The sequence below is a fragment of the Danaus plexippus genome, chromosome 17 (genome assembly GCF_018135715.1).
Source record: "Danaus plexippus chromosome 17, MEX_DaPlex, whole genome shotgun sequence".
In the NCBI taxonomy this organism is placed as follows: Eukaryota; Metazoa; Arthropoda; class Insecta; order Lepidoptera; family Nymphalidae; genus Danaus; species Danaus plexippus.
This window is the reverse complement of record NC_083548.1, coordinates 7,813,089-7,838,139: the sequence shown is the minus strand read 5'-3', so window position 1 is coordinate 7,838,139 and position 25,051 is coordinate 7,813,089. Positions and strand designations below refer to the sequence as shown.

Genomic DNA, 25,051 nt, shown 5'->3' with positions numbered 1-25,051 from the left:
TTAGTTAGTGCATGCATGTTTGTCACAAGAAGGAATAACGCCAGTCACGTTTATCTCATTGGATGGGAAACAGGGAAAATAGAAGTCTTTATCACATATTTCGTAGCAAAGCGATTTTAAAAGAACTACACAGTATTTTGTTCTCCCGATAAGATGTTTTGAGTTACGTAATAGTCTACCATAAAGAAGAACATAAATTAAAAGACTATAGTTTAGAAAAATGTTAAATTTAATCACATATCACTATTGACTCTTTGAAATGCATATTTGTATATTTATTCCACTTCTCTTATTTTGGTAGCATCCTCGTAGCAAATGGTATCGTAATATTCTGTGGCTTTTTGAAGACCTGATACTTCATATTACGAAATAAACGTGACTTGAAACTTTCACGTTAAAATTTTAATTTGTTTTAAAAGGAACATGCATCATCTAGCAAAAAGTAAATAATAGATAAAGAAAGACAGGTAGTTTTGTAAAGATAAAAAACCAAATCTTATTAAGGTGTTAAATATTTTCATACTTTATGTATAATTAAAAAAATTTAATATTAACAATTCATAAATTTATGAAGGTCGGACAAGTTTTGAGTTATATTTAGAAAGAGTAGTTTTTAAGCCATGAATATTAATTGAGTGAAAGAATTTGGATTCAAGACTCGAAACACAATGCAAAATATAAATGATTAAATAGTTGATTTTATTTTGAAATGATTTTATTACAAAATTTTCTGCTATCCTGCTTAGCAAATAAGGGACCAAAGTGAAACTATTGAGGGCAGTGTTATAAAATACCAGGTGTTCTTATAGCCGAAGTGCTATGCTAACATCTTCTTCGAGGATACTACAATAATAAGAACATTAATCTTATCTTATTAGGATGCTACAGACATCATTAACTTGTTTGAAATGACTTTCAAAACCATTTCAAAATTTGACTAGATTAAATTATTTGAATTTTTTTTCTTTACAACATGGGGCCAATTACTCAATAAAGTAACTATAGAGTCTATAGTAGGAAAAGCATTAAGCCGCTCTCGTGGCTTCACGACGCTGTCATGGCAATCTCGTAGCGAATATTCAAGTTTATTTCATAATTAGACGTGTTTATCAGATCCGTTTCGGAGATCTACAAAAATTTGCGAACACAACCTATAACTAGCATTTTGAGACTGTTTAATATTTAGTAATTTAGTATTTAATATAATATTTAGTGTTACATTTATGTGCAATATGAACTAAAACACCTCGAGACCTTTTGTGTTAACCGATACCGCGATGTAGAAACGTGACGTGTTTTACGATCACTTTATCAGACTACCTTTAGTAAGGAGCACCATGTAGTTTTATAAAGGTAAAGTACTAAGGTATCAATTGATACGAGGACGCTTCGAAATCTAAGAATTCATAAGAATATGTACTCGTACAACTTCAATGTATACTTCATATCATTAAAATTTACAAATCGTCAAACTCCTTATAACAAAATAAAAGAAATTATAGAATATCCTTTTTCTGTTATTTTCCGATAGTAAATTCAGTGGGAACTCAGAGTCACCAGACAGAATAACTTTCGAAACAATAGTCTTTCTGCTTTAGTTGAAAGTATATATATTTTAAACAATTCATTTTTTTTTATTATTTGTCATACATATGCATGTTTATATACAAAAGTTTATTTTTATTTTTTTAAATATTAAAAATATATTTTTAATTTTTTTAAATGTTGATTTTACTTTTGGAGAATTATTCGACTACTAATTTTTTAAGAATTATTTGACTACTGTTTAAAATGCTTTCCTTAGGAGGGTTTATAAAAGAATTGGTGTCACAAGTCTTAAAACACTGTAAGATTTTTGAAAACAATTGAAATGTATACTCGCAAAAATCTTATTAGATTAAATTAAAGAATCTTTTTTCGGATTAATATTTGGAATATTGAATAATTTTTTTAATTAATATTTTTAGTACATAAATAAGTAACGAGAAAAAATGGGGTTAACGGTTCAAGTTTAATAATAAATAAGTTTAAGACTCCATCTGAGCCTTCGGTGACGATCTCGCAATACTGACAGTATTTATTGAGTATGTAAAATAAATCTATCAAGGGTTTTTTATATTATTTTATTTATCTATCTCTATAGCGAAGCCGCTGCTTGGTCACCTTTATTTCATGATATGGGAACCAGGACTTCATAAGGCGGAAGGAGTGGTACAACATGCTACGAGATTTTTATGAAAAGTAAAACTATATTGATCCAACTACAGTTATGTATGTGTCCATATACATGTGTATCTAGTATACATGTATACTCTAGTCAGTCTCAAGACAGATAACTAACTGTTGGAACAATCTACTTTCTGCTTTTGTTGAAAGTAATATTTTGAAAAATTTATGACGTTTAACTTTTGTTTATGTTAAAAAAATAACTAGTAGAGATCAGATGTTCTTCATAATATGAAGTACAAGGTATTCATAATGCTACAGTACTACGGTAGGTTCTACTACGAGGATGCTACAAAAACAAAGAGAATGTTGATAATAGAAAATTATACACAAATTATACTTCTGTTCTGATCAAGTCTGAACATTCCTTTTTAAACCCAGATATATCAATTTTTGATCCCTCGGTCTAGTTCAGAGGGCTTTTGATATCGCAAAACATTGACTATATATTGACCCAAAAATAAGAAAAATTAACAATCATTTAGAAACTACAGATAATATATTCAATACAAATTTTACTTTTTTCTCATAACACTAATAATGGGTTAAGTATTGTTTTCGATTAAACAAACTATTTTCAGTATATTATACATATGCAAAAACCACACCACAAGCACTATGATTTATAATAAAATAGAAAATTTTTCTGTTTCAGAGATATTCAACTAACTAAAGAGAATCACAAGCAAGTGGTGAACAAGATTTGTTCCTACATGGACAATCTACCTTCAGACACTCTGCCGCCCTTGGTTCATCATCTACTTAAGTATTGACTATACTATTTAATTCAGATTGTGACGAAGTTATAGGTATTGAGATGAGACAAAAAGCTCTGAAAATATACAAATACAGCAGTAGGTTAATAAGTGTCAATGAAACTAAGGTCTTTCGGATTACTTCTCGTATTTTAATAATTTTATTTTAAAAACTGCACACTCCCGACGTTTCGGTAACTTTGCAGCAACAATGTCGTTTTAAAAATAATAAAATACGCGTAGTGAAATCCGAAAAATATCAGTTTCATTGAAATGAATACTCGCGAAGTCTTAAAACTCGTTAGGTTAATAAATGTTTGAAAAGAACTATTAGGTTAGGTTTACACGTCAAGCCTAGCTCGTTCTCGCGATTTCGTTTGCTTCGCTTTGTACGATCTTTATTTTTGTTATCATTTACTCAGCAAGACATTGTTGAGGAGCCAGTTATATTGTAAAGGCAAACAGGAAATAAATCTATCATTTCCCAGACTATGCAAGCAGCAAAACTTAGAAATAGTTCTGTGACACCTGAGTCACTACTTCAACAAGTTGTACGCCAAACTGCAACCACCAGCTCAAGACTCCGAGGCCACTATAATGGACGTTGAAGACATCGGTTAGTCTTTTTTAAATTGCTCTACCACGAATTTTTTTATGTTCCAAGTGTGCCACTATCTTTATGCTTGTGTCAGCTCAGCTAAGTTTTGCTTTATAACAGCACCTTAAAACTACTTCCTAATTATATTGGATAATACTTATATATTTTTATTGTCTCCAATAACCCAATTAATTTAATTAATAAAAGCTTTTGTTATCAGTTCTGCACAGCGAGGACGAACTCAGGCGCTGCCAGTCCACTTGCTTGTACCACTTGTCTCAAGGATTGGCGGATCCGGAATTAATAAGGAAGCACATGAAGCAGTGGCCTAAAATACAGCTGTTCAGAGAACCGTTCCTCATTAATGTGGCACTTGCCGTGTCTGATAAGGGAGCAGATTTCGCCTCCGTCTGTTTAGATGTATGTCAATAGTTTTTAATCATAATTTCCTCAATATATAATATATATCAAAGTAACTTACAGGTAATCAAATCGGCAATAGAGTTGACGCTTCAAGATGAGCTCAGAAGAAAAGAATCAGCGTGGGCCATTTCTGTTCTTCCGTTAGATTATGCCGTCGCCAGCGTACTGAAAGCACTTGTCATTGAAAGGTAAGCACTAAGCTCAGGCCGTAGGAGCTACTTTTCATTCTCACAAAGTGTGAAACAGCAGTTATATGCAATGGTTTATCAGGTAACTTGATATACATCTAGAATAAGCTGCTCCATAGGAGTTATATCATTGTCCCAGTATGCCACAGCGGCTACTTGCACTGGCCCACCATACTCGATATATATATTCGGAACAAGCTGCTCTATGTAGGACAGCCTCGCCCGTATTCCCGATATCTTTCAATAGTTCCGCCCTGGAAACGTTAATCATTGTCATACTGTTTAATATTGTTTCAGTACGAATCACCGTCAGATGACCGTTCTGGGTTTGATCAATTTGGTCTTCTCGCTGCTATCAGTATACCGCTTGAAGCCCACAGCGCCCCAGTGCTGGGCCCTCGGCCAGATGCTGCTAGTCAAACTGTCCAAGACTCAACCGGAAACAGCTTCACACATCCTCAGCCAGCTTGCAGACAAACTTTTTGGGGATTCAACACAGAATCAATATTCAGGTGTGTATGTATGTACATGTTAACGGAAATGTATGCAATCCGTCATTGTATACATTTGAATACATTGTCATAGTGTGAAGAGAAATAATATTATGACCAAAATGAAACCAGGCTTGTTACAATTGCCCCTCGTGATTTTTGAACATCCTAGTAAGATTAAATTTTGAATAAGGGAATTCATAACAGACGAGACCAAAATATTTTTTTTTTTAGTTTTATTTCAACTCGGATGGATTTAGAGGAGTGTTTATTTTACTTTTATTAAATTATTCATTTTGAGTTTAAATTAAGTTTTTATTTAGTATCTGATGGCCCGTTTGATCGTTCTCATGGTCGTTCAAATATATATGTATTCTTAACAGACTTTTTAAATTTTATTTTAAATAGCTCAGCAAACAAAACAAATTGCGCCCTATCAACAATTTAAAAACACCACCGTAGTTTGTTGATATCGTTTATAGAACGAACAACCTCAGTCACGTTTATCTCATTGGATGGGAAACCAGGAAATCATGAGAGGCGAGTAGCGTACATCACACTTTTAAGCAAACTATGGAGCGACACATTTTTATGTTCTCCTGGTAAGACGTTTTGACCTAACGGCACAGTGTTACGTAACAACACTCATGTTGTACATAAAACTGAATGACCGACCATACTTTGTGCTTGGAATTATGTTAAAATTTCTTTAGATAGATAAATTGGTGGCTAAGCCGGTTATTATGCAATGGTACGGTAAGTCATATTATACTCATATTGTAAAGATCGCTAATTGTACTTATTCGATTTTTTCTATTATGTCCTCTAATAAGGGCGAATGGAGCAATATATTATTACAGAATGGGGAGAGATACCCGTTTGTGAATACAAAATCTATTGACGTTATTTCAAATGACTTTTTTATAAAGTTACTAACGTTAGACTGTCAAGGAAAGAAAGAATATAAAACTTAGATCTCGTCCAAGGAACGTGTTTCTCTCATACCAAGAAAATACATTGTATTGGGCTTTGACGTTATCTTTCTCGTTAATACAGTTTCTAAAGCTCGTATACCACACGGCTACTACGAAGTAAGGAAAAATGGTTAAGGTAAAGAAACTTCTTTTAAGAAACAAAATCCGTGTTGATACATTAATAATAAATAAAATATATATATTATTTATATATATATATATATATATATATATATATATATATATATATATACACTTTTTATAACTGAATAACAAAAATATAAAATTTTACATTAAGAACGATAGAAAATCAGATACCTCACACACACAATAAAATAACCAACACACAAACACAAGTTTAATAATGTCGTCATAAATTTGAAAAGTTTCACTTTCATCCTCTGATAAAACATAACCCTCTGAGTTTCATGTTCTCCTGGTAGGATGTTATGAGTTGCTGTGGCGCTACGAGATCAGTAGCACCACAGCAGTTCATTTTAAAACAAGAAGTAATTTAAAAACAAAACATGAAACAAAGTTTAAGTCACTTGTACCAGGTGATTGAAGCTACATGTTATACTTAATACTATGCTACGATGTGGCTAGGAAAACAGAGAGAGTATTTATCCTACGATTAATATATGTAAAAATGTAAATTAAATGTTCAGTTCAGAGCCTCAATAGTGAGAACAATTAAAAAGGAGTAATAATTCATTTAATTGTTATTATACAATTGTCTGTCATAAATCTCCTATTTCTTTCTTGGTTAGTAAAACGCCAATTTCATAAAAATATATTTAAGGATAAAGTTCATTATTATGCTATCGCATAAAGCTCATTCATATATTTTTTAAATCTCGAAAGACATTAGTGGTTTAAGAGCAAATATTCATTCTATTGAGTTCATAAGTTGAGAAAACCTTGTGAACTGAAACACTTGGAACTTAATATAAATCTTTTACTGTGAAGTCTGTTACTATAATATTGGCAATGGCAATTAGAAAAAAATTGACCAATACGACTTCTGGTAACATACAGAATCATAATCTGAACAGTGTTCAGAGTTCAACCCCATACATGACAAATAATTAATAGCTGTAAGGATTGTGCTGTTGGTGTGCATTTAAATAAATTAAATAAGATCATTCATACATTCTGTGTACTCACCTTAAGTTTCTGCTTCCGCCCCTCTCCGTATCTCGGTAGGACATTGATATCTGGAAATTCGGAAGGTACAGGAGCAGAGAGAAGGGGAGATGAGCTGAGGTTCGAGCTCAGTGGATTACTGTGCGTGAGAACTATGTCCACAAGTGGCCTGATAACTGCTGATGATGAGGATTACTTTAATATACTATTGCAACAAAATTATAAGCACTAATTGAGATTTATTTTGATTAATATAAAAGTGGAAATCATTATGCTTATTTAAATAATGTTATTTTGTATTTCTAAGCAGTTTTTGTATGCACAAGGCTTCCCAGAAAGCAACACATACACACACACACATACACACACACACACACAAATATATATGTATTGCTTCAAATGAGGCGACATTGAGTGTAAGTATCGAGGGAGATAAGTGATTTCTGATTCATTCATTCTCACGTTGACAACATTATTTTTATATATATTGTTTATTTTTTTTTATAATTTTTTTTAAAAATATTGATTTTACTTTTAGAGAATTATTCGACTACTAATTTTTTAAGAATTATTTGACTACTGTTTAAAATGCTTTCCTCAGGAGGGTTTATAAAAGAATTGAAGTCACAAGACTTAGAACACTGTTAGATTTTTGAACACAATTGAAATGTATACTCGCAAAAATCTTATAGGATTAAATTAAAGAATCTTTTTTCGGATTAATATTTGGAATATTGAATATTTTTTTTAATCAATATCTTAGTAGATAAACTAATAAGTAACGAGAAAAAATGGGGTTAACGGTTCAAGTTTAATAATAAATAAGTTTAAGACTCCATCTGAGCCTTCGGTGACCCCAAACACTGTCAAGTACGTATGAAGTGGATAAATTCTGTGAGTGAACGGATGGGATGAGGACAAAACCAAATAGATGTCACTGTCTATGTCTCGGTAGGCGAAATATAAGGCGTAGCTCATACGATTTGGGATAATCGTTAGGAGGTCAGTGCGTTTGTACGATTACGGAAAATGCTCCCCTTAAATTTCTCGGTCGTAATATAGATAATATAGGTCGTACTCCATCCTTAGAAGAATAGAAGATAGCTTTATGAACGATCTTAACCAACCAATAAGTAACGTCAAAAAAACTTGGATCTATGATAATTATCTAATATCACAATGGAATTGGCCTTTCCTCTTCTATTATTTTAATAAAACCCATTTTTCCAAGTTAGATGCAAGTGTCATAAAGGTGTGATGTGTGGCTCGGGTTCGCGGTGTCATCTGATTCGTCAGCGTTATTTAGGAATCGTAATAACTTTTTGATGAATCTAAAAAGGCCATCGGAGCTCTATAAAGACCGAAAAGTTTGCAAGACGGATATCCTGGAGAAATCCGATGATGACGTTGTTACATCACTCCCCAAAAGCTAAAGATGCCCAAGAATCAAGACTTCAATTCCATAAACAGTTTATGATAGGAGAACAAAGTAACAGAGTAGGGTTAGGATCAAGTAGGAAGGCCAAAGATACAAATATATTAAAGTCTTTTAGTCGGCAAGACGAGAATTCTAAATATAAGATCCATGCAATGAGCTTAGTAATGCAGAATGAGTGGCTACATATATAGTGTTTCTCATTCCATAATGTATACTTTTTACTGAAACATCACTATAAAGGCCATATTTAAAATAACCTAACCTGATACATCACTAGCTCTGTTTTATGTTCGCCTGGTAAGATGTTATGAGTAAGTGTTACGTAGCAACAGCTTGATTTTTTTCACAACTCAACAAACACAGTTTTTTTTATAACTAGCGACTTTTAAGTTATTTACTGTTTAAGAAATAAAAGAATAAATGGTTAAAAGCAAATACTATACTAAGACATTACTGATTAATTTAATAATGTCAATTTTGGTATCTAAAAATAACAGAGAAACTTAAATTATTCATTGAAAAATAGTGAGCTAAAAAACTTTTGCAAATGTTTTGTTTGCGATACTAATGCGAATAATTTCATTGTTTAACGAATTTAATTAGAATACATTATTTTCAATTTTAAGGAAACAAATTATAATACATATTTAAAGAAAATTCCACCTACCTAAATACCTGTCCATGTCATCACATTATATTGAATCAACACTCTTATAGATTTATGTTCTCCTGGTAAGATGTTATGAGTTGCGGTGGAGGTACAAGATAAAAATTTAATTTTTATTTGCTGAAATAAAAGTATAAAACAAATTTGTGCATCTCAACAGACGTTAGAACTAGAATTATTTAATGTAGAAATAACTTAATACACAATTAATAATTAACAAACATTACTCATTATTATTACTCGAAACACTTTGTATGCACGTGAGTATGTATATAGATTAACAGAAGAAGTCTAGGTAGGGAAAACTTAATTTTATACTTAAAAAATTGTTTAAACTAACATAACTATATAATAAGTTACAGTAAATATGTATAGTTAATAATTAACACATTGCAAACCCCTAAAAAACAAAAAAAATAATAAACAATATCATGTTATCTTGTTGTTTTTTGGTCCGATAAGAAATTCAAAGTTAACTCAGTCTCCAAACAGAATCACAATACAAACACTCTTTTTCTCCTGTAGTTGAAACTTATGAGTGTATATTTTGAACAATTTACTGTGTCTGTATATTTTATTTTATTTTTCTTATTTATCATACGTATAATTTTTTTTTATATAAAATTGGTTTGTTGGCTTTTTTAAGAGTAAAAATATATATTTTTACTTCTTACGTTTTTATAAAAAAGCAACAAAAAGAACTTGTGGAGATCACATATATGAAGTACCAGGTATTGATTATTTTACAGTATTATGCTACTTTCTGCTACGAGGGTGCTACGATAAGAAAGAGAATATTGATAATACGATAAGTATAATACATATTATGAATCTTTAAAGCTCTAATAGAAATGTAAAATGATGACCAAACTGAAACCAAGCGTCATAAGATTGTCCTTTATTGATCTCTGATTTTAGACATCATAGTTTAATGAAGTTTTGAATACGAGAATTCCTTTCTTCATGATGACTATCATGAAGAAAGGAATTCTATCTCGACTGAGACAAAAAACATTTTTTATCACAATAATTCCCGGTACATGCATGCAAAGTTTCTCATAAGAATGAACAACGTCAGTCACCTTTATCTTATCGGATGGGATCCATGGGATATTTCGTAGCGACGAGCACTATAAAACTACACAGTTTTATGTTCTCTTCGTAAGATGTTATAAGTTGCGTTGGAGCTATAAGATTGTTAAAAAAATAGTTTTAATAATCAAAGCTGTCAGGGAATTAGTCGTGGTGGTCTGGAGGTTAAAGGCCCGCCTCTGAGGGTCGTGACGTGAGGTCGCGGGTTCGAAACCTGACAAGTACCAATTTGATCTTTTCCGAATCATATGTACTTTCTAAGAGTATTTAGACACCACTAACGGACGGTGAAGGAAAACATCGTGAGGAAACCTGGTCTTATAATTTAAAATTATAAGACTAAAATCGCCAACCCGTCTTGAGCAAGCGTGGTGATTAATGCTCTAACCTTCTCCACGTGAGAAGAGGCCTTTGGTCAGCAGTTGGCTCCTTTAGGCTGATGATGATGATGAATTTGCCAAAGATATTTTTAAATATATATACATATGGACCAGAAACGAATGAAACACATCGGAAACGGATGAGAATATTGAAGAAATGGATGGAAAAATAAATTAAAGGGCGATCGCTTTATCGATATTAATTTAGAATAAGGTTAGAAGTTAAGTATTTTTAATCATATAAATTACAGCGTATTTGGAACATAAAAAGGTAAGTTTTTACCAAACTTTAAAAAAAAATTGTGTAAAAGATAAAAATTATAACTTTGTTTTTTAAATTTTTCACATAAATATTGAGGTTAAAGGAAAAGGTGGAAAAGGGGTTACAAAATACAAAACTTTTACATATTTTTATTACCAAAAGTATAATAAGCTCAGTATTATGAATATAAATTTTAATAATAAATGTTGTTATAGTGAGTACATAGACTACATACAAAAGAACAAGTCTCTGTAAGAAAAATCTTAATTATATGGAGAGAAAATATTTATTTGTAAAATAAAATAAAATTAGGCTACCCAACCATATAATTCTGATAACAACTAAATTAGTGAGAACAATATCTGAAAGATTGTAATAAGATCAAAAGAAGTCTTTTAAAATAATTTCATAATTTATTAATAATATTTAATAATGAGAAGGAAAAATAAATCTATCAAGGGTTTTTTATATTATTTTATTTATCTATAGCGAAGCGCTGCTTGGTCACGTTTATTTCATGATATGGGAACCAGGACTTCATAAGGTGGAAGAATGGTACAACCTGCTACGAGATTTCTATGAAAAGTAAAATTATTATTGATCCAACTACAGTTATGTATGTGTCCATATTATAGTTCCTATGTTCTTTATAACATTGTATGCCAAGAGAACAAATTGAAATATTTTTATTTTAAGAAGGGGTCTTAACTTAACATAATATATTGTGACAACATTTGTCTAAAAAACTCCGAAGAAAAAAAGTTTTTTGACATTTTATTTTAACAAACAAAACAAGAAGAATTATGTAAGTCGTTTTTAGAAAGACCTGTTTTTCTATCAATTACAGTTTTTATGGGTTTAATAGAATATAAATTGTTTTAAGAAAAAGAAAAATATAAATCGATTTTATTAGATTTTGCAAATACCTAGCGATCTTCATAAACAAAAGGAACCAAACAAATTCATAAAACTGATAAAAAGTAAGTAGTAATAAATGGCTCAGGTTTCAAAACACATTTGTTATAAACACAATACACACATACGTAGACACACATAAATATGTATAAACTAACTTGTAATAAATCGTTAACAAGTGACACATTCTCAAACCAAATGAAGAAATAAAATAGAAATAATTCTCGTGTTGTTTATGTTCCGATAATTTATTCAGAGTGAACTCTAGTCAGTCTCCAGACAGAATAACTAACTAACTGTTGAAACAATCTACTTTCTGATTTTGTTAAAAGTAATATTTTGAAAAATTTATGACGTTTAACTTTTGTTTATGTTAAAAAAAGAACTTGTAGAGATCACATGTTCTTCATAATATGAAGTACAAGGTATTCATAATGCTACAGTACTACGCTAGGTTCTACTACGAGGATGCTACAAAAACAAAGAGAATGTTGATAATAGGATAATTATACACAAAGCTTCATAGTGTGAAGAAAAATAATATGATGACCAAAATGAAACCAGGCTTGTTGCAATTGCCCCTCGTGATTTTTGAACATCCTAGTAAGATTAAATTTTGAATACGGGAATTCATAACAGTCGAGACCAAAATAGTTTTTTTTTAGTTTTATTTCAACTCGGATGGATTTAGAGGAGTATTTTTTTTACTTTTATTAAATTATTCATTTTGAGTATAAATTAAGTTTTTATTTACTATCTGATGGCCCGTTTGATCGTTCTCATGGTCGTTCAAATATATATATGTATTCTTAACAGACTTTTTAAATATTATTTTAAATAGCTCAGCAAAACAAATTGCGCCCTATCAACAATTTAAAAACACCACCGTAGTTTGTTGATATCGTTGATAGAACGAACATCCTCAGTCACGTTTATCTCATTGAATTGAACTCACGTTGTACATAAAACAGAATGGCCGACCATACTAGCTTGGAAACTTTGTTAAAATTTCTTTAGATAGACAAATTGGTGGCTAAGCCGGTTATTATGCAATGGTGCGTTAAGTCATATTATACTCATATTGTAAAGATCGCTAATTGTATTTATTCGATTTTTTCTATAATGGCCTCTAATAGAGGCGAATGGAGCAATACATTACAGAATGGTGAGAGATACCCGTTTGTGACTGGAGGGTTTCTGCGAAACATTACAAATTAAATAATCAATAGCAATAAGATGAATGCAAAATCTATTGACGTTATTTCAAATGACTTTTTTATAAAATAACTAACGTGAGACTGTCAAGAAAAGAAAGAATATAAAAGAAAAACTTAGATCTCGTCCAAGGAACGTGTTTCTCTCATACCAACAAAATACATTGTATTGGGCTTTGACATTGTCTTTCTCGTTAATACAGTTTCTAAAGCTCGTAAACCACATGGCTATTACGAAATAAGGAAAAATGGTTAAGGTAAAGAGACTTCCTTTGAGAAAGAAAATCCGTGTTGATACATTAATAATAAATAAAATATATATATATATATATATATCGGATTTTATTATAAATTCATTATTTTAAAGACAGGACGCCAGCCTCGCTGACGTCTCTAATGTCACTTGTTTCAGTAAGTTCCAGATATTTTAAAATGAAACTTCAATTCTTCTAAATGTTCTTGTATTTCTCGAAGGTTCTTTTCGCTCCGCACTCGCTGAACTCTGCAGTCCCCCGTCGTGCGTCCAGACGTCATATTTAAACCAGAATTCAAACATAGTTCTATTCTCTTTGATTTCGTTTTACTTTTAACAATAGTAACGACGACCAATAAGGTGTTATAATAATTGGTGCCAGTTATTTTCATGTTGCATCCGTCGTTGAAGCTGCTTGCGCCGATACGGCCATTCTGGCAGGCGGTGCGTGCTCTGCACCTGCCTGGTGATGTGTTCTCTCTTGCTTAGCTTTCGTTATGTTCTCGTACCCGTTGCAGGTCTCGTAGAGTAGATGGGCCAGGTTCAAGAATTGATGCTTCATCGTCCGAAGTCATGCCGATACGGTTATACTGATGCGTGCTCTGCATTGTTTTCTGTGATAACAGAGAGATACTTATGTAGTCTAGGTACTTCCACAGTAAACCTAGATAACTTTATATTGTTATAGTTATGGTTAACAAATTTGTTGTTGTCGTATGGGTAACGTTGTTTATTAAAACTCATCGTGAGACGAAATCATAATATCAGGTCCAATTATTTAATCTACTTATGGCTTTGGGGCGTCACACGAACATTCATAACATATGTCATAGGATGTCTCCATCCGCCTACAACTTTTTTTTTTTTTTTTTTTTTTTTTTTTTTATTTCTTTATTTGTTTGGTGTAAGACGTCTCCACCAGTACAATATTTTTTAATTTTTTTTTTTTTTTTCGTAAGACGTCTCCACCCGTCTACATAAAATTTTTTTTTTTTTCTTTCTTTATTTGTTTGGCGTAAGACGTCTCCACCCGTCTACAATATTATTTTTTATTAATTATTATTATTTTTTTTTTTTATTTATTATTATTTTTTTTTTTTTTGTTATGGTTCGGATCCGCACGCCAAATGCATTTTTTATAATAATATATCTCAAACTAGGTGTTAGACAATCACATTGCTAGCAATGATTAATGGTAATGCGTTTGAATGAAGCAATTTGAACAAAATGAAATACGCTCACCGGATAACTATTAGGTAGGCGAACCGTCCACCTAACTGCTTGCTTAGTAATTCTGTGCGTCCCTCAGATGCTGTGAAGTCTCATCGTAGCTGGTCATGTGCCACATTCGTAGCTGGTCATGTGCCACATTTCGAAGTCATCCATTGTCTAAAATCACTTTACAAGATATTAATCATTCTCAATTATTTTCTGGATTTTGTATAGTTCACAAAATTTTAAATATAGGGATATCCGATTTCTGGGGTTATATTTTTATTATTACAATATCTCCCTTCTGGAATCTTTTAATCGTAGCTCGACCTCTCAAAAACCTAGCTTTGTATCTTCTCTCCGCCTCGACCATCCTGTTTTGAATGTGTTGGTGCATTACTTCCATTTAAACGGACCGATTGTTGAATTGTAATCTAAACTGTCAAAGCATAATTGACTTGTTCGTATGTGCAAAACATCGGCAAGGATACTAAATTTTCCACATGTATTCTTATCACGTAATAAATCTGCTCCGGTTAATATATCAGTAGTCATTTCAAAACCTGGAACTATAGAAAATTATTTCTACATTAATAACTATTTAACTATTCATTGAAATAGTAAGGTCCGATCTCAATCCACGCAAATAGTTTACGATTTGTTTTCTACACCCAGAGATTTCATTTGCAATTGATTCTTGTATAACGCACCACTGCGATCTTGCATTTTTTTTAAGAGTACATTTACCAGTTGGTATTAAATTAAAATTCGGCGTGATCTCCTTATTCCCGTCGGAAACACGATTCAAACGCATGACCACGGTTAGCAGAAAAGGAACAGAAATTAGTTATATTCGCAATAGATGTATTTGATCAGGATTTTGGAGTCGAGTATGCTTTCGTTTGAATTACAGCATCGTTTTTGTAGAGGCACTGCCGTTAACCAGACATGTTGCAAATATTACTGTGAAGAGTATGTCTATTGTCAATTTTAAATAAAGCAATAATCTCAGTAGTTTGATATTAAAATCATGCAAGTTCTTATAGATCGAGTGAGTACCTTTCTACTCAAGTCTTCCCAAGGCCTCCCTACGTCATCTCATGGTATTCTTAAGGATACAGCAAGGACCTGTGGTTGGCTCAAGAGTAACACGCGATTAGTTCAGAGGTACGCTCTCCACATCTGTGGTGTAGACTTGTCTTCTCACGGCTCCACAAGGCATCCCTACGGAATCTCATGGTTCTCTTATGGATACATCAAGGACCCGTGGTTAGCTCAAGGGTAACACGCGATTAGCTCAGAGGTCACGCTCTCCAGATCTGTGGTGTATAATTGTCTTGTCACGGTACCACAAGCCTTCCCTACAGAATCTCATGGTTCTCTTCAGAATACATCATGGACACGAGGTTAGCTCAAAGGATAATAACAAATGTTAGCTATGGTCTCACGTAATGCCTCTTGTGTAGATGTTGCAACTAACCAATCGTCTGCACACTTTCTAGCTCGCTCCTTTAAAAGGCTTTAATTCGAATGTCGTAGTTACTGATTTGGTACGTATTTACAGCCGTAAAGATGCGTTTGAATCAATCCCGAACACACACACTATCACCGGGATCAAAAAATCTTGTTAGTAATTTTAATCGTATCCCTTGTTTTTTTTTTTAGTAGCAAACGTTCGGTCACGCTCTGCATTGTTGACATCATTTGCATGAAAGACTGAGGAGCGTTCTTCATTACGCAAGTTCTCCGGATGATTATTTTCTTGAGCTGGATCAGGATTTACAAATACACTAAGACCGGCAGTAACTGATCACAAGAGCGATCCCACTTCTGATATCGGATTTTATTATAAATTCATTATTTTAAAGACAGGACGCCAGCCTCGCTGACGTCTCTAATGTCACTTGTTTCAGTAAGTTCCAGATATTTTAAAATGAAACTTCAATTCTTCTAAATGTTCTTGTATTTCTCGAAGGTTCTTTTCGCTCCGCACTCGCTGAACTCTGCAGTCCCCCGTCGTGCGTCCAGACGTCATATTTAAACCAGAATTCAAACATAGTTCTATTCTCTTTGATTTCGTTTTACTTTTAACAATAGTAACGACGACCAATAAGGTGTTATAATAATTGGTGCCAGTTATTTTCATGTTGCATCCGTCGTTGAAGCTGCTTGCGCCGATATATATATATATATATATATATATATATATAATTTTACATTAAGAACGATAGAAAATCAGATACCTCACACACACAAAAAAATAACCAACACACAAACACAAGTTTAATAATGTCGTAATAAATTTGAAAAGTTTCACTTTCATCCTCTGACAAAACATAACCCTCTGAGTTTCATGTTCTCCTGGTAAGATGTTATGAGTTGCTGTGGCGCTACGAGATCAGTAGCGCCACAGCAGTTCATTTTAAAACAAGAAGGAATTAAAAACAAAACGTGAAACAAACTTTAAGTCACTTACTTCGTGATGTCATGTACCAGGTGTTAATATATAAATGTACATTTCAGAGCCTCAATAGTGAGAACAATTAAAAAGGATGTAATAATTCATTTAATTGTTATTATATAATTGTCTGTCATAAATCTCCTATTTCTTTCTTGCTTAGTAAAGGCCAATTTAATAGAAATATATTTAAGGATAAAGCTCATTATTATGCTATCGCATAAAGCTCATTAATATATTTTTAAAATCACGAAACACTTTAGTCTTAGTCTTTTAAGATTTTAGTCTTAGTCTTTTAAGATTAGTCTTTTAAGAGCAAATATTTATTATATCGAGTGCATAAGTTGAGAAAACCTTGTGAACTGAAACACTCTCTTACTGTGAAGTCTGTGTTACTATAATAAATCACATCATAAGAAATAGATATCGAAAACAGTTCTGAGCACGCTACTTCGACATACATATACAACACTGATGCTACGGCCTACTGTTTTAATATAAACAAGGAAGGGTTTCAAACTTTACATAATATTGCAACATGTATGTATAACAAAATCTCCGCAGGAAAAAAGTGTTTTTGACATAAGATCTCAGTAAGCAAGTAAGGAAACATACTGTAATTCATTGTGTTTGTCATCAATGATATAATCGTAGTGCTGAGTCACCACTAATGTAGTCACTTAAATTCAATCATTCATTCTTTCATTCATACGGGAGATCAAAAATTCATAAGAGTCAATTTAATACGAGATTTCTAAGAAATTTCTAGGAAGAGTATATTTACCCTTTTATTTTATTTTTTTAATGTAAAAATATATTTTTTTTCTACTTTTATTCGTTTTTATAGAAAAAAAAACAACGAAGAACTGAAGTACCGAGTATTCATAAGGCTAAAGCAATATCTGCTACGAGGATGCTACGAACACAAAGAGTAGTTACGTTAGGAATTACCCCAACGTAAGAAATTCAATAATATATTTTTTACGCTTTTTCCTTATATTGGGAGTAAGTATATAGATTAATTATAACAGATGAAGTCTAGGTAGGCAAAAACTTTATTTAATATTTAAGAAAATGTTCAAAATTAACGTAACTAACTTAACTTTCTTAAATAAGCCTGCCGATTGTATATAATTCTGACAACTGACTTTTCTCTGAAAACGATTAGAAAAATACGAAGAAATATGATAAAAAAATCTTAAGTTGTGCCAGACTCCATTCATTTACCCTCATGCCTCATAATGCTGGTATATAGTGTTTCTCATTTCATAATGTAGTACTTTTTACTGAAACATCACTATGAAGGCCATATTTAAAATAACCTAACCTGAAACATCACTAGCTCTGTTTTATGTTATGAGTAAGTATTACGCAGCAACAGCTTGATTTTTTTCACAACTCAACAAACACAGCTTTTTTTATAACTAGCGACTTTTACGTTATTTACTGTTTATAAAAGAAATAAAAGAATATGTGGCTAAAAGCAAATACTATACTAAGACATTACTGATTAATTTAATAATTTCAATTTTGGTATCTAAAAATAACAAAGAAACTTAAATTATTCATTGAAAAATAGTGAGCTAAAAACTTTTACAAATGTTTTGTTTGCGATACTAATGCGAATAATTTCATTGTTTAACAAATTTAATTAGAATACATTATTTTCAATTTTAAGGATAAAAATTGTCATATATACTTATTTAAATAAAATTCGAAATAAATTCGCATACATCTCTGTCCATGTCATCATATTATATTGCAACAACACTCTTATAGATTTATGTTCTCCTGGTAAGATGTTATGAGTTGCGGTGGAGGTACAAGATAAATTTAATTTGTTATTTTTTATTTACTGAAATAAAAGTATAAAACAAATTTGTGCATCTCAACAGACGTTAGAACTAGAATTATTTATTAATATAGAAATAACTTAATAATATAATACACAATTAATAATTAACAAACTGTTTATTTCGAAACACTTTGTATGCACGTGAGAGAAAAGGAAACTAAACTCAGTGGCGCCATCACGCGTTACGTTAGGAATTACCCCAACCTATGAAATTATCATTAATATATTTTTTACACTTTTACTTTTTCCTTATATTGGTAGTAAGTATATAGATTAATTACAGCAGATGAAGTCTGGGTAGGGAAAACTTAATTTTATACTTAAGAAAATATTTAAAATAAACGTAACTAACGTAATTTTATTAAATAAGCCTGCCGATTGTATATAATTCTGACAACGACTGACTGACTTTTCTCTGAAAACGATAAGAAAAAAAAATCCTTTTAAATTATTTAACTATCGACGTGCAGTTTGGTCACTTTTATTTCTCCATATGGGAACCAGGTGAAAGGAGTAGGAATAAGGTGGAAGGAGTGGTACAACCCGCTGCGAGATTTCTATGAAAAGAAAAGTATATTTATTGATTTTATGTATGTAACGCATGTTACACAAAACCAAAACAATTTGTAGTTTTGTGGTCTGTTTTTACCATCCACTGCTAGTTTTTATTTCATTAAAAAAGGAAGGAAGGGTTTTAAACGTTATATGTCTATCAAAATATCAGAAGAAAAAAGTGTTTTTGACATTTGCTCTCAGTAAGCACGTAAGGAAATTTCACTTGTTTGTGTCGATGTCGTAGGACTGACATAGTCAGTCGTGTAGGACATAAACATAATTTATTAATAATATTTAATAATGAGACGGAAAATAAATCTTTTATTTAATTAATTTATATAATTTAATTTAAAAAATTGTTTTAAGAAAAAGAAAAATATAATTTGATTTTATTAGATTTTAAAAATACTTAGCCATCTTCATAAACAAAAGGAACCAAACAAATTCATAAAACTGATAAAAAGTAAGTAGTAATAATAATACATACAATATAATTGAAAAATATACTGGCTAGTTGCTACAAAAATAAAGAGAACGGATTATACTTCAACATTGTGACGAAATATAACTTTGACAAAATGATGACCGAAATGAAACTAAGCTTGGTACTGCTCTTTATGATCTCTGAATATATCTTAGTTTGATTAAACTTTAAATAGGGGAAGGAATTCCTTTTCTTCAGGATAGTCGATACAAAAATATATTTTTTGTAAGCTTTCTTTTAAAATCCAATGCCTGTTTAAGAGCAGATGAATTTTAAGGAGATTTTTTTAAACTTTCATTAAATTTATTCATTTAGAATTTATATTAACAGTTTTTATTTACCGTCTGATGGCAAGTTTGGTCGCTCTCATGTAATATATATTCTAAACAGACCTTTCAAATTTAACTACTGTCAACAATTAAAAACAACAGTAGAAACGTAAGTAGAACGAACAACCTCAGTCACGTTTATCTCATTGGATGAGAAACCAGGAAATCATGAGAGGCGAGTAGCGTACATCACACTTTTAAGCAAACTGTAGAACGTCACAGTTTTATATTCTCCTGGTTTTGCCCTGAGCTTGGAAATTTTGTTTAAAATTGCTGGCTAAGCCGGTTATTAATGGAACGTTAAGTCATATTATACACATATTGTAAAGGTCGGTTATTGTACTTATTCGATTTTTTCTATTATGTCCTCTAATAGAGGCGAATGGAGCAATACATTACAGAATGGTGAGAGATAGCCGTTTGTGACTGGAGGGTTTCTGTGAATCCTTACAATTTTATGCCAATAAGATGAATACAAAATCTATTGACGTTATTTCAAATGACTTTTTTAAAAATCACAGACCTTAGATTGTCAAGGAAAGAAAGAATAACAAAGGAAAACTTAGATCTCGTCACAGAAACCTAGTTAGTTAGTTTTTGCGATATAAATAAGTAACTACTTTACCTGAAAGTAACTGAAGAAAAACTATGTAAACAATATTAATTGTGCTTAACTTGCTTTGATGAAATAAGAAATAAAAGAATATTTAATAACGGATGCAACATGAAAATAACTCGAGGCTGTCATCAATTATTATAACAACTTATTGGTCGTCGTTACTATTGTTAAAAGTAAAACGAAATCAAAGAGAATAGAACTATGTTTGAATTCTGGTATAAATATGACGTCTGGACGCACGACAGTGGACTGGAGAGTTCAGCGGGTGCGGATCATAAATAATGTGATTATGAAGAACCTTCGAGAAATACAAGAACATTAAGAAGAATTGAAGTTTCATTTTAAATTATCTGGAACGTACTGAAACAAGTGACGTCAGCGAGGCTGGCGTCCTCTCTTTAAAATAATGAATTTGTAATAAATCCGATATATACAATACTCATACGATAACCCACTGCTCTTAGTTTTCAAGATATGTATTATGTATATGTAAGGCAGACTTTTAAGATTGACAAAATACATTGTTACAATATGTATGTCTAAGAAAATCTCAGAAGTAAAATCTGTTTTTTTACATTAGCTTTCAGTAAGAAAGTAAGGAAACTTCACTTGTGTGTGTCGATGTCTTAAGCTAAATTAGTCTCGTGTATTTCACATACAGGAGACAGGAATTTATAGTAGTCAAGTGCAATCTTTGACGACTTTACTAAGAACAGTGTATTAGACATAGGTATGCACATGCATGCGTAATAAGTTGCAATAAATATGCGTCGTTATCAATTACACATTTTCAAACCCCTTATAAACAAATAAAATAGAAACAATAAAATATTCTCTTGTTTTTTATGTTCCTACAATAAATTCAAAATGAACAGAGGCTCCAAACAGAATTACAATCCTAACAGTCTTCTTTCTGTTTAGTTGAAAGAAATGTGTATATTTTGAAAAATTCACTTTTTTTATTAAATTTATTTGTTTCTTTTTCTTATTTATCTATCATACATATATATTTTTTTTATATATAAATGGTTTTTGTTGGTTTATTTTGTGGAGTAAAAATTTCTTTTTTTTTTTTCTTTATAGGTATAAAAAAAGCTTCACGAACAACTTGTAGAGATCACATGTATTTCATAATATTAGTTTCCAGGTATTCTCAGGAATACCTGGAAACTATGCTAAAGCAATACGCTACTATCTTCTACGAGAATGCTACGAAAACAAACAGAGCTTTGAAAACAAGATAAGTAAAACATACATATAAGTATTTCTAGAGCTTTATTAGTGGAAAGAATCATAAAGTGATGATCAAACTGACACCAAGCTTGATACAATTGCTCTTTATGTTCTTTGATTTTAGATATGGTGGTTTGATTTAATTTTGAATACAGAAATTCCTTTCTTCATGACAGCCAACACTAAAATATATTTTCGCAAATAAGACACCGGAAGTCTTCATCACATATTTCGTAGCAAAGAGCATTTTAAGATCTACACAAGTTTTATGCTGTCCTGGTAAAATGTTTTGAGTTGCGTAACAGTCACGTTTTTCGTAATATTGTCTACCAGGAGAACATAAATTAAGAGACTATTCCAATTACTCAATAAAGTCACCATAGGGTGTATACTAGGAAAAGGATTAAGTCACATTCGTGGCGTCACGACGCTATCATAGCGATCTCGTAGCCAATATTCACGTTTATTTCATAATAAGACGTGTTTATCAGATCCGTTTCGGAGATCTACAAAACATTGCGAATTAATTCACAACCTATAACTAGCATTTTGAGACTATTTAATATTTAGAAATTTAGTATTTAATGTATTTAGTATTACATTTATGTGCAATATGAACACACACAAACACCTCGAGACATTCTGTGTTAACTGATACCGCGATGTAGAAACGTGACGCGTTTAACGATTACTTTAACAGACTACCTTCAGGAGGGAGAACCATGTAGTTTTATAAAGGTAAATTAAAGGTAAATTGATACGAGGACGCTTCGAAATCAAAGGATTCATACGAATATGTACTCGTACAACTTCATTGTACACTTCATATTATTAAAATTTACACATTGACAAACTCTTTAAACCGAAATAAAAGAAATTATAGAATTTCCTTTTTCTGTTATTTTCCGATAGTAAATTCAGTGGGAAATCAGAGTCACAAGAAAAATAACTTTTGAAACAATAGTCTTTCTGCTTTAGTTGAAAGTATGTGTGTGTATATATTTTAAACAATTAATTTTTCTACGTTTAACCCTTTTGATTTATTTTTATTATTTATCATACATATGCATGTTTTGTTATATATAAAAGTTCATTTTTATCTTTTTATATATTAAAATATTTTTTGTCTTTGTTTTATTCGTTTCTTAACAAAATTAAACTACAAAGAAACAAACTGTAGGATCACAAGTATTTCATAAAATGAAGTTCCAGGTATTCATAATCCTAAGGCGCTATGCTACGATCTGCTACGAGAATACTACGAAAACAAAGAGAACATTTATAAATAAGTATATATATATGTATATTTCCCTTTTCAATAGTGTGAAGAAATATAAAATATGACCACACTGAAATCACGCTTGGCACAGTTGCCCTTTATGCCATGTGATGTTGGTTTTAAGAAGTTTTTCATGTGATTGCCTCAACGTATATATAAATATAATGTTTTTGAACTAAAACAACCCCATTTCCGCCACCGATTTCTCCGATTTGTTGCATTAAGATCTACTTAGAAAACTTTGTTACACAATATTATAGTGAAAATATTCTAAGAATTTTTAAGAATTATTTAGTAAGTGTTTAAAGAATTAAAACGATTATTTTATTTATAGAAAGAAGGCAATGTGAAGTCTTGTGGTAAACAGAATTTTGAAATTTGTCATTCGGTGTTATACATCCTAGTTTGAATTAATTAAACGAGAATACGGGAATTCCTTTCCTCATGATACTTGAGACAATTTTATTTTCGCAAGCCCTCATTTAAGTGCAATACCTGTGAGCAGATGGTTTTCAAGGAGATATTATTTTCGCTTTTATTGATTATTTAATTAATATGGAAGTTGAGGACGAAATGTTGCTTCTGTTCTGAAATAATTAAATATTTCACAGTATGATAAAAAAGTAAGTAATAAAATTACTTACAAAAATTCCAAATTGTGTACATGTCAATCCAACAGTCACCAAATAAAGAAGAAACTTCACGTAGTTCGTTGTGCAAACGAAACAAGCAAGCAAACAAACAAACAAACCGGCCACAGTCAGTCACGTTTATCTCAGCGGATGGAAAACCAGGAAATCATGAGAAACGCGTATTTTGTAGCAAAAGCACATTAAAGAACTAACTACACTGTTTTATGTTCTCCTGGTAAGATGTTTCGAGTTAGGTAACAGATCGTTACGTAACAGTCACGTTGTTTTATAACATTGTCTACCAGGAGATCATAAATTGAGAAGCAATGGTTTAGAAAACTTTATTTGAATTCTTTGTTTCTTTTTCTAGAACATTTGAATTTTCTTGTTTGAATTTATTTTTTTTATTAAATTACTATGCAATGGAGTATTTATTAAGTTTTATGACAAATACGATGTTAGACTGATACATAGTACAAGTAGAGATAATTGTAAATATTTGTTTTTTTTTCTTTTAATTATGACCTCAATCTTCTAGGACCAGATGGAGGCAGACATTCCATAGTAGTAAGAGTCAGCTGTTTGTGACTAGCGTATCGCTGTGAATCACTACATTTTAAAAGCAATAGGATGAAAAATCGATAAAGCCAGCCAACTACACACACATATAAAAAATAACTGACACACACATATAACTTTAATATAATAAATTTGAATAGTTTTCACTTTCATCCTCCAGTGAAACTTCATCCGCTTTGTTTATGTTCTCCTGGTAAGATGTTATGAGTTGTAGCGGTGTTACGCAATCAATTAAAATCAAAATCAACTTTGTGGGAGATCCATCGACTTTTCTTTGCTAGATTGATTAATTATTTTGATTGCGAATCATCTCTGCGTTAAACAGACAGTTTGAAAATTACATTGAAATTTGTCTGAATTAATCCTTTTTGTAGAAAGTCCGGTTGGGTTATTTTTGTATAAAATTCCTTTCTGATTAAGGGTTTATAAAAAAAAAATACCTTGAGAATATAAAAAATTGCTCGTACTGAATCGTCTATTTATGTGAATGCAAGATATTATTAGGTACTCACGTTTATTTTAGTAATAAGGGCACTAGTAAAGTCACTAAAGGAAAAGAGCACTACTACGCTTCAAATATTTCGTAGAGATACTATGAATAATATTTATACAAGTGTATATGTATGTTAATGTGTACTTATTTATAATTCATATTTATAATCCGCTTTTTTTAGACAAAGCTGAAAGAATACTCTCACTGCTTTGGAATCCTGAGACTTTGAGATGACTCTATATTAATTATAAGAATTGATGAACACATATGTTTCTCTTATCTTTTTTTTTCTAAACAACTT

The 25,051-nt window shown here is 31.3% G+C and overlaps 1 protein-coding gene and 2 long non-coding RNA genes across 4 annotated transcripts in view; 1 reads left to right on the top strand and 2 right to left on the bottom strand.

Annotated features, from left to right (window-relative positions):
- Positions 1 to 2,863: 2,863 nt before the first annotated feature.
- Positions 2,864 to 5,790, top strand: LOC133319307 (uncharacterized). The gene is made up of 6 exons (XM_061523266.1): positions 2,864 to 2,992; positions 3,470 to 3,597; positions 3,800 to 3,999; positions 4,063 to 4,190; positions 4,488 to 4,702; positions 5,738 to 5,790. Exons 2-6 carry the CDS (start codon positions 3,579 to 3,581, stop codon positions 5,788 to 5,790), a joined length of 615 nt encoding a protein of 204 aa, XP_061379250.1. The 5' UTR covers positions 2,864 to 2,992; positions 3,470 to 3,578.
- An 8,392-nt stretch (positions 5,791 to 14,182) lies between these two features.
- The window catches only part of LOC133319283 (uncharacterized), a 464,341-nt gene continuing 453,472 nt past the window's right edge, over positions 14,183 to 25,051 (bottom strand). Inside the window, exon 4 of one of the 2 annotated variants that reach the window (XR_009752964.1) lies at positions 14,183 to 14,411. This is a non-coding gene — a long non-coding RNA (uncharacterized LOC133319283). The remainder of the gene's footprint in view (positions 14,412 to 25,051) is intronic. The other variant, XR_009752963.1, reaches the window with a different exon arrangement.
- Positions 14,509 to 16,210, bottom strand: LOC133319284 (uncharacterized). The gene is made up of 2 exons (XR_009752965.1): positions 14,982 to 16,210; positions 14,509 to 14,803 (listed from the first exon to the last, which is right to left on the bottom strand). It is a non-coding gene; the product is annotated as an uncharacterized LOC133319284 (long non-coding RNA).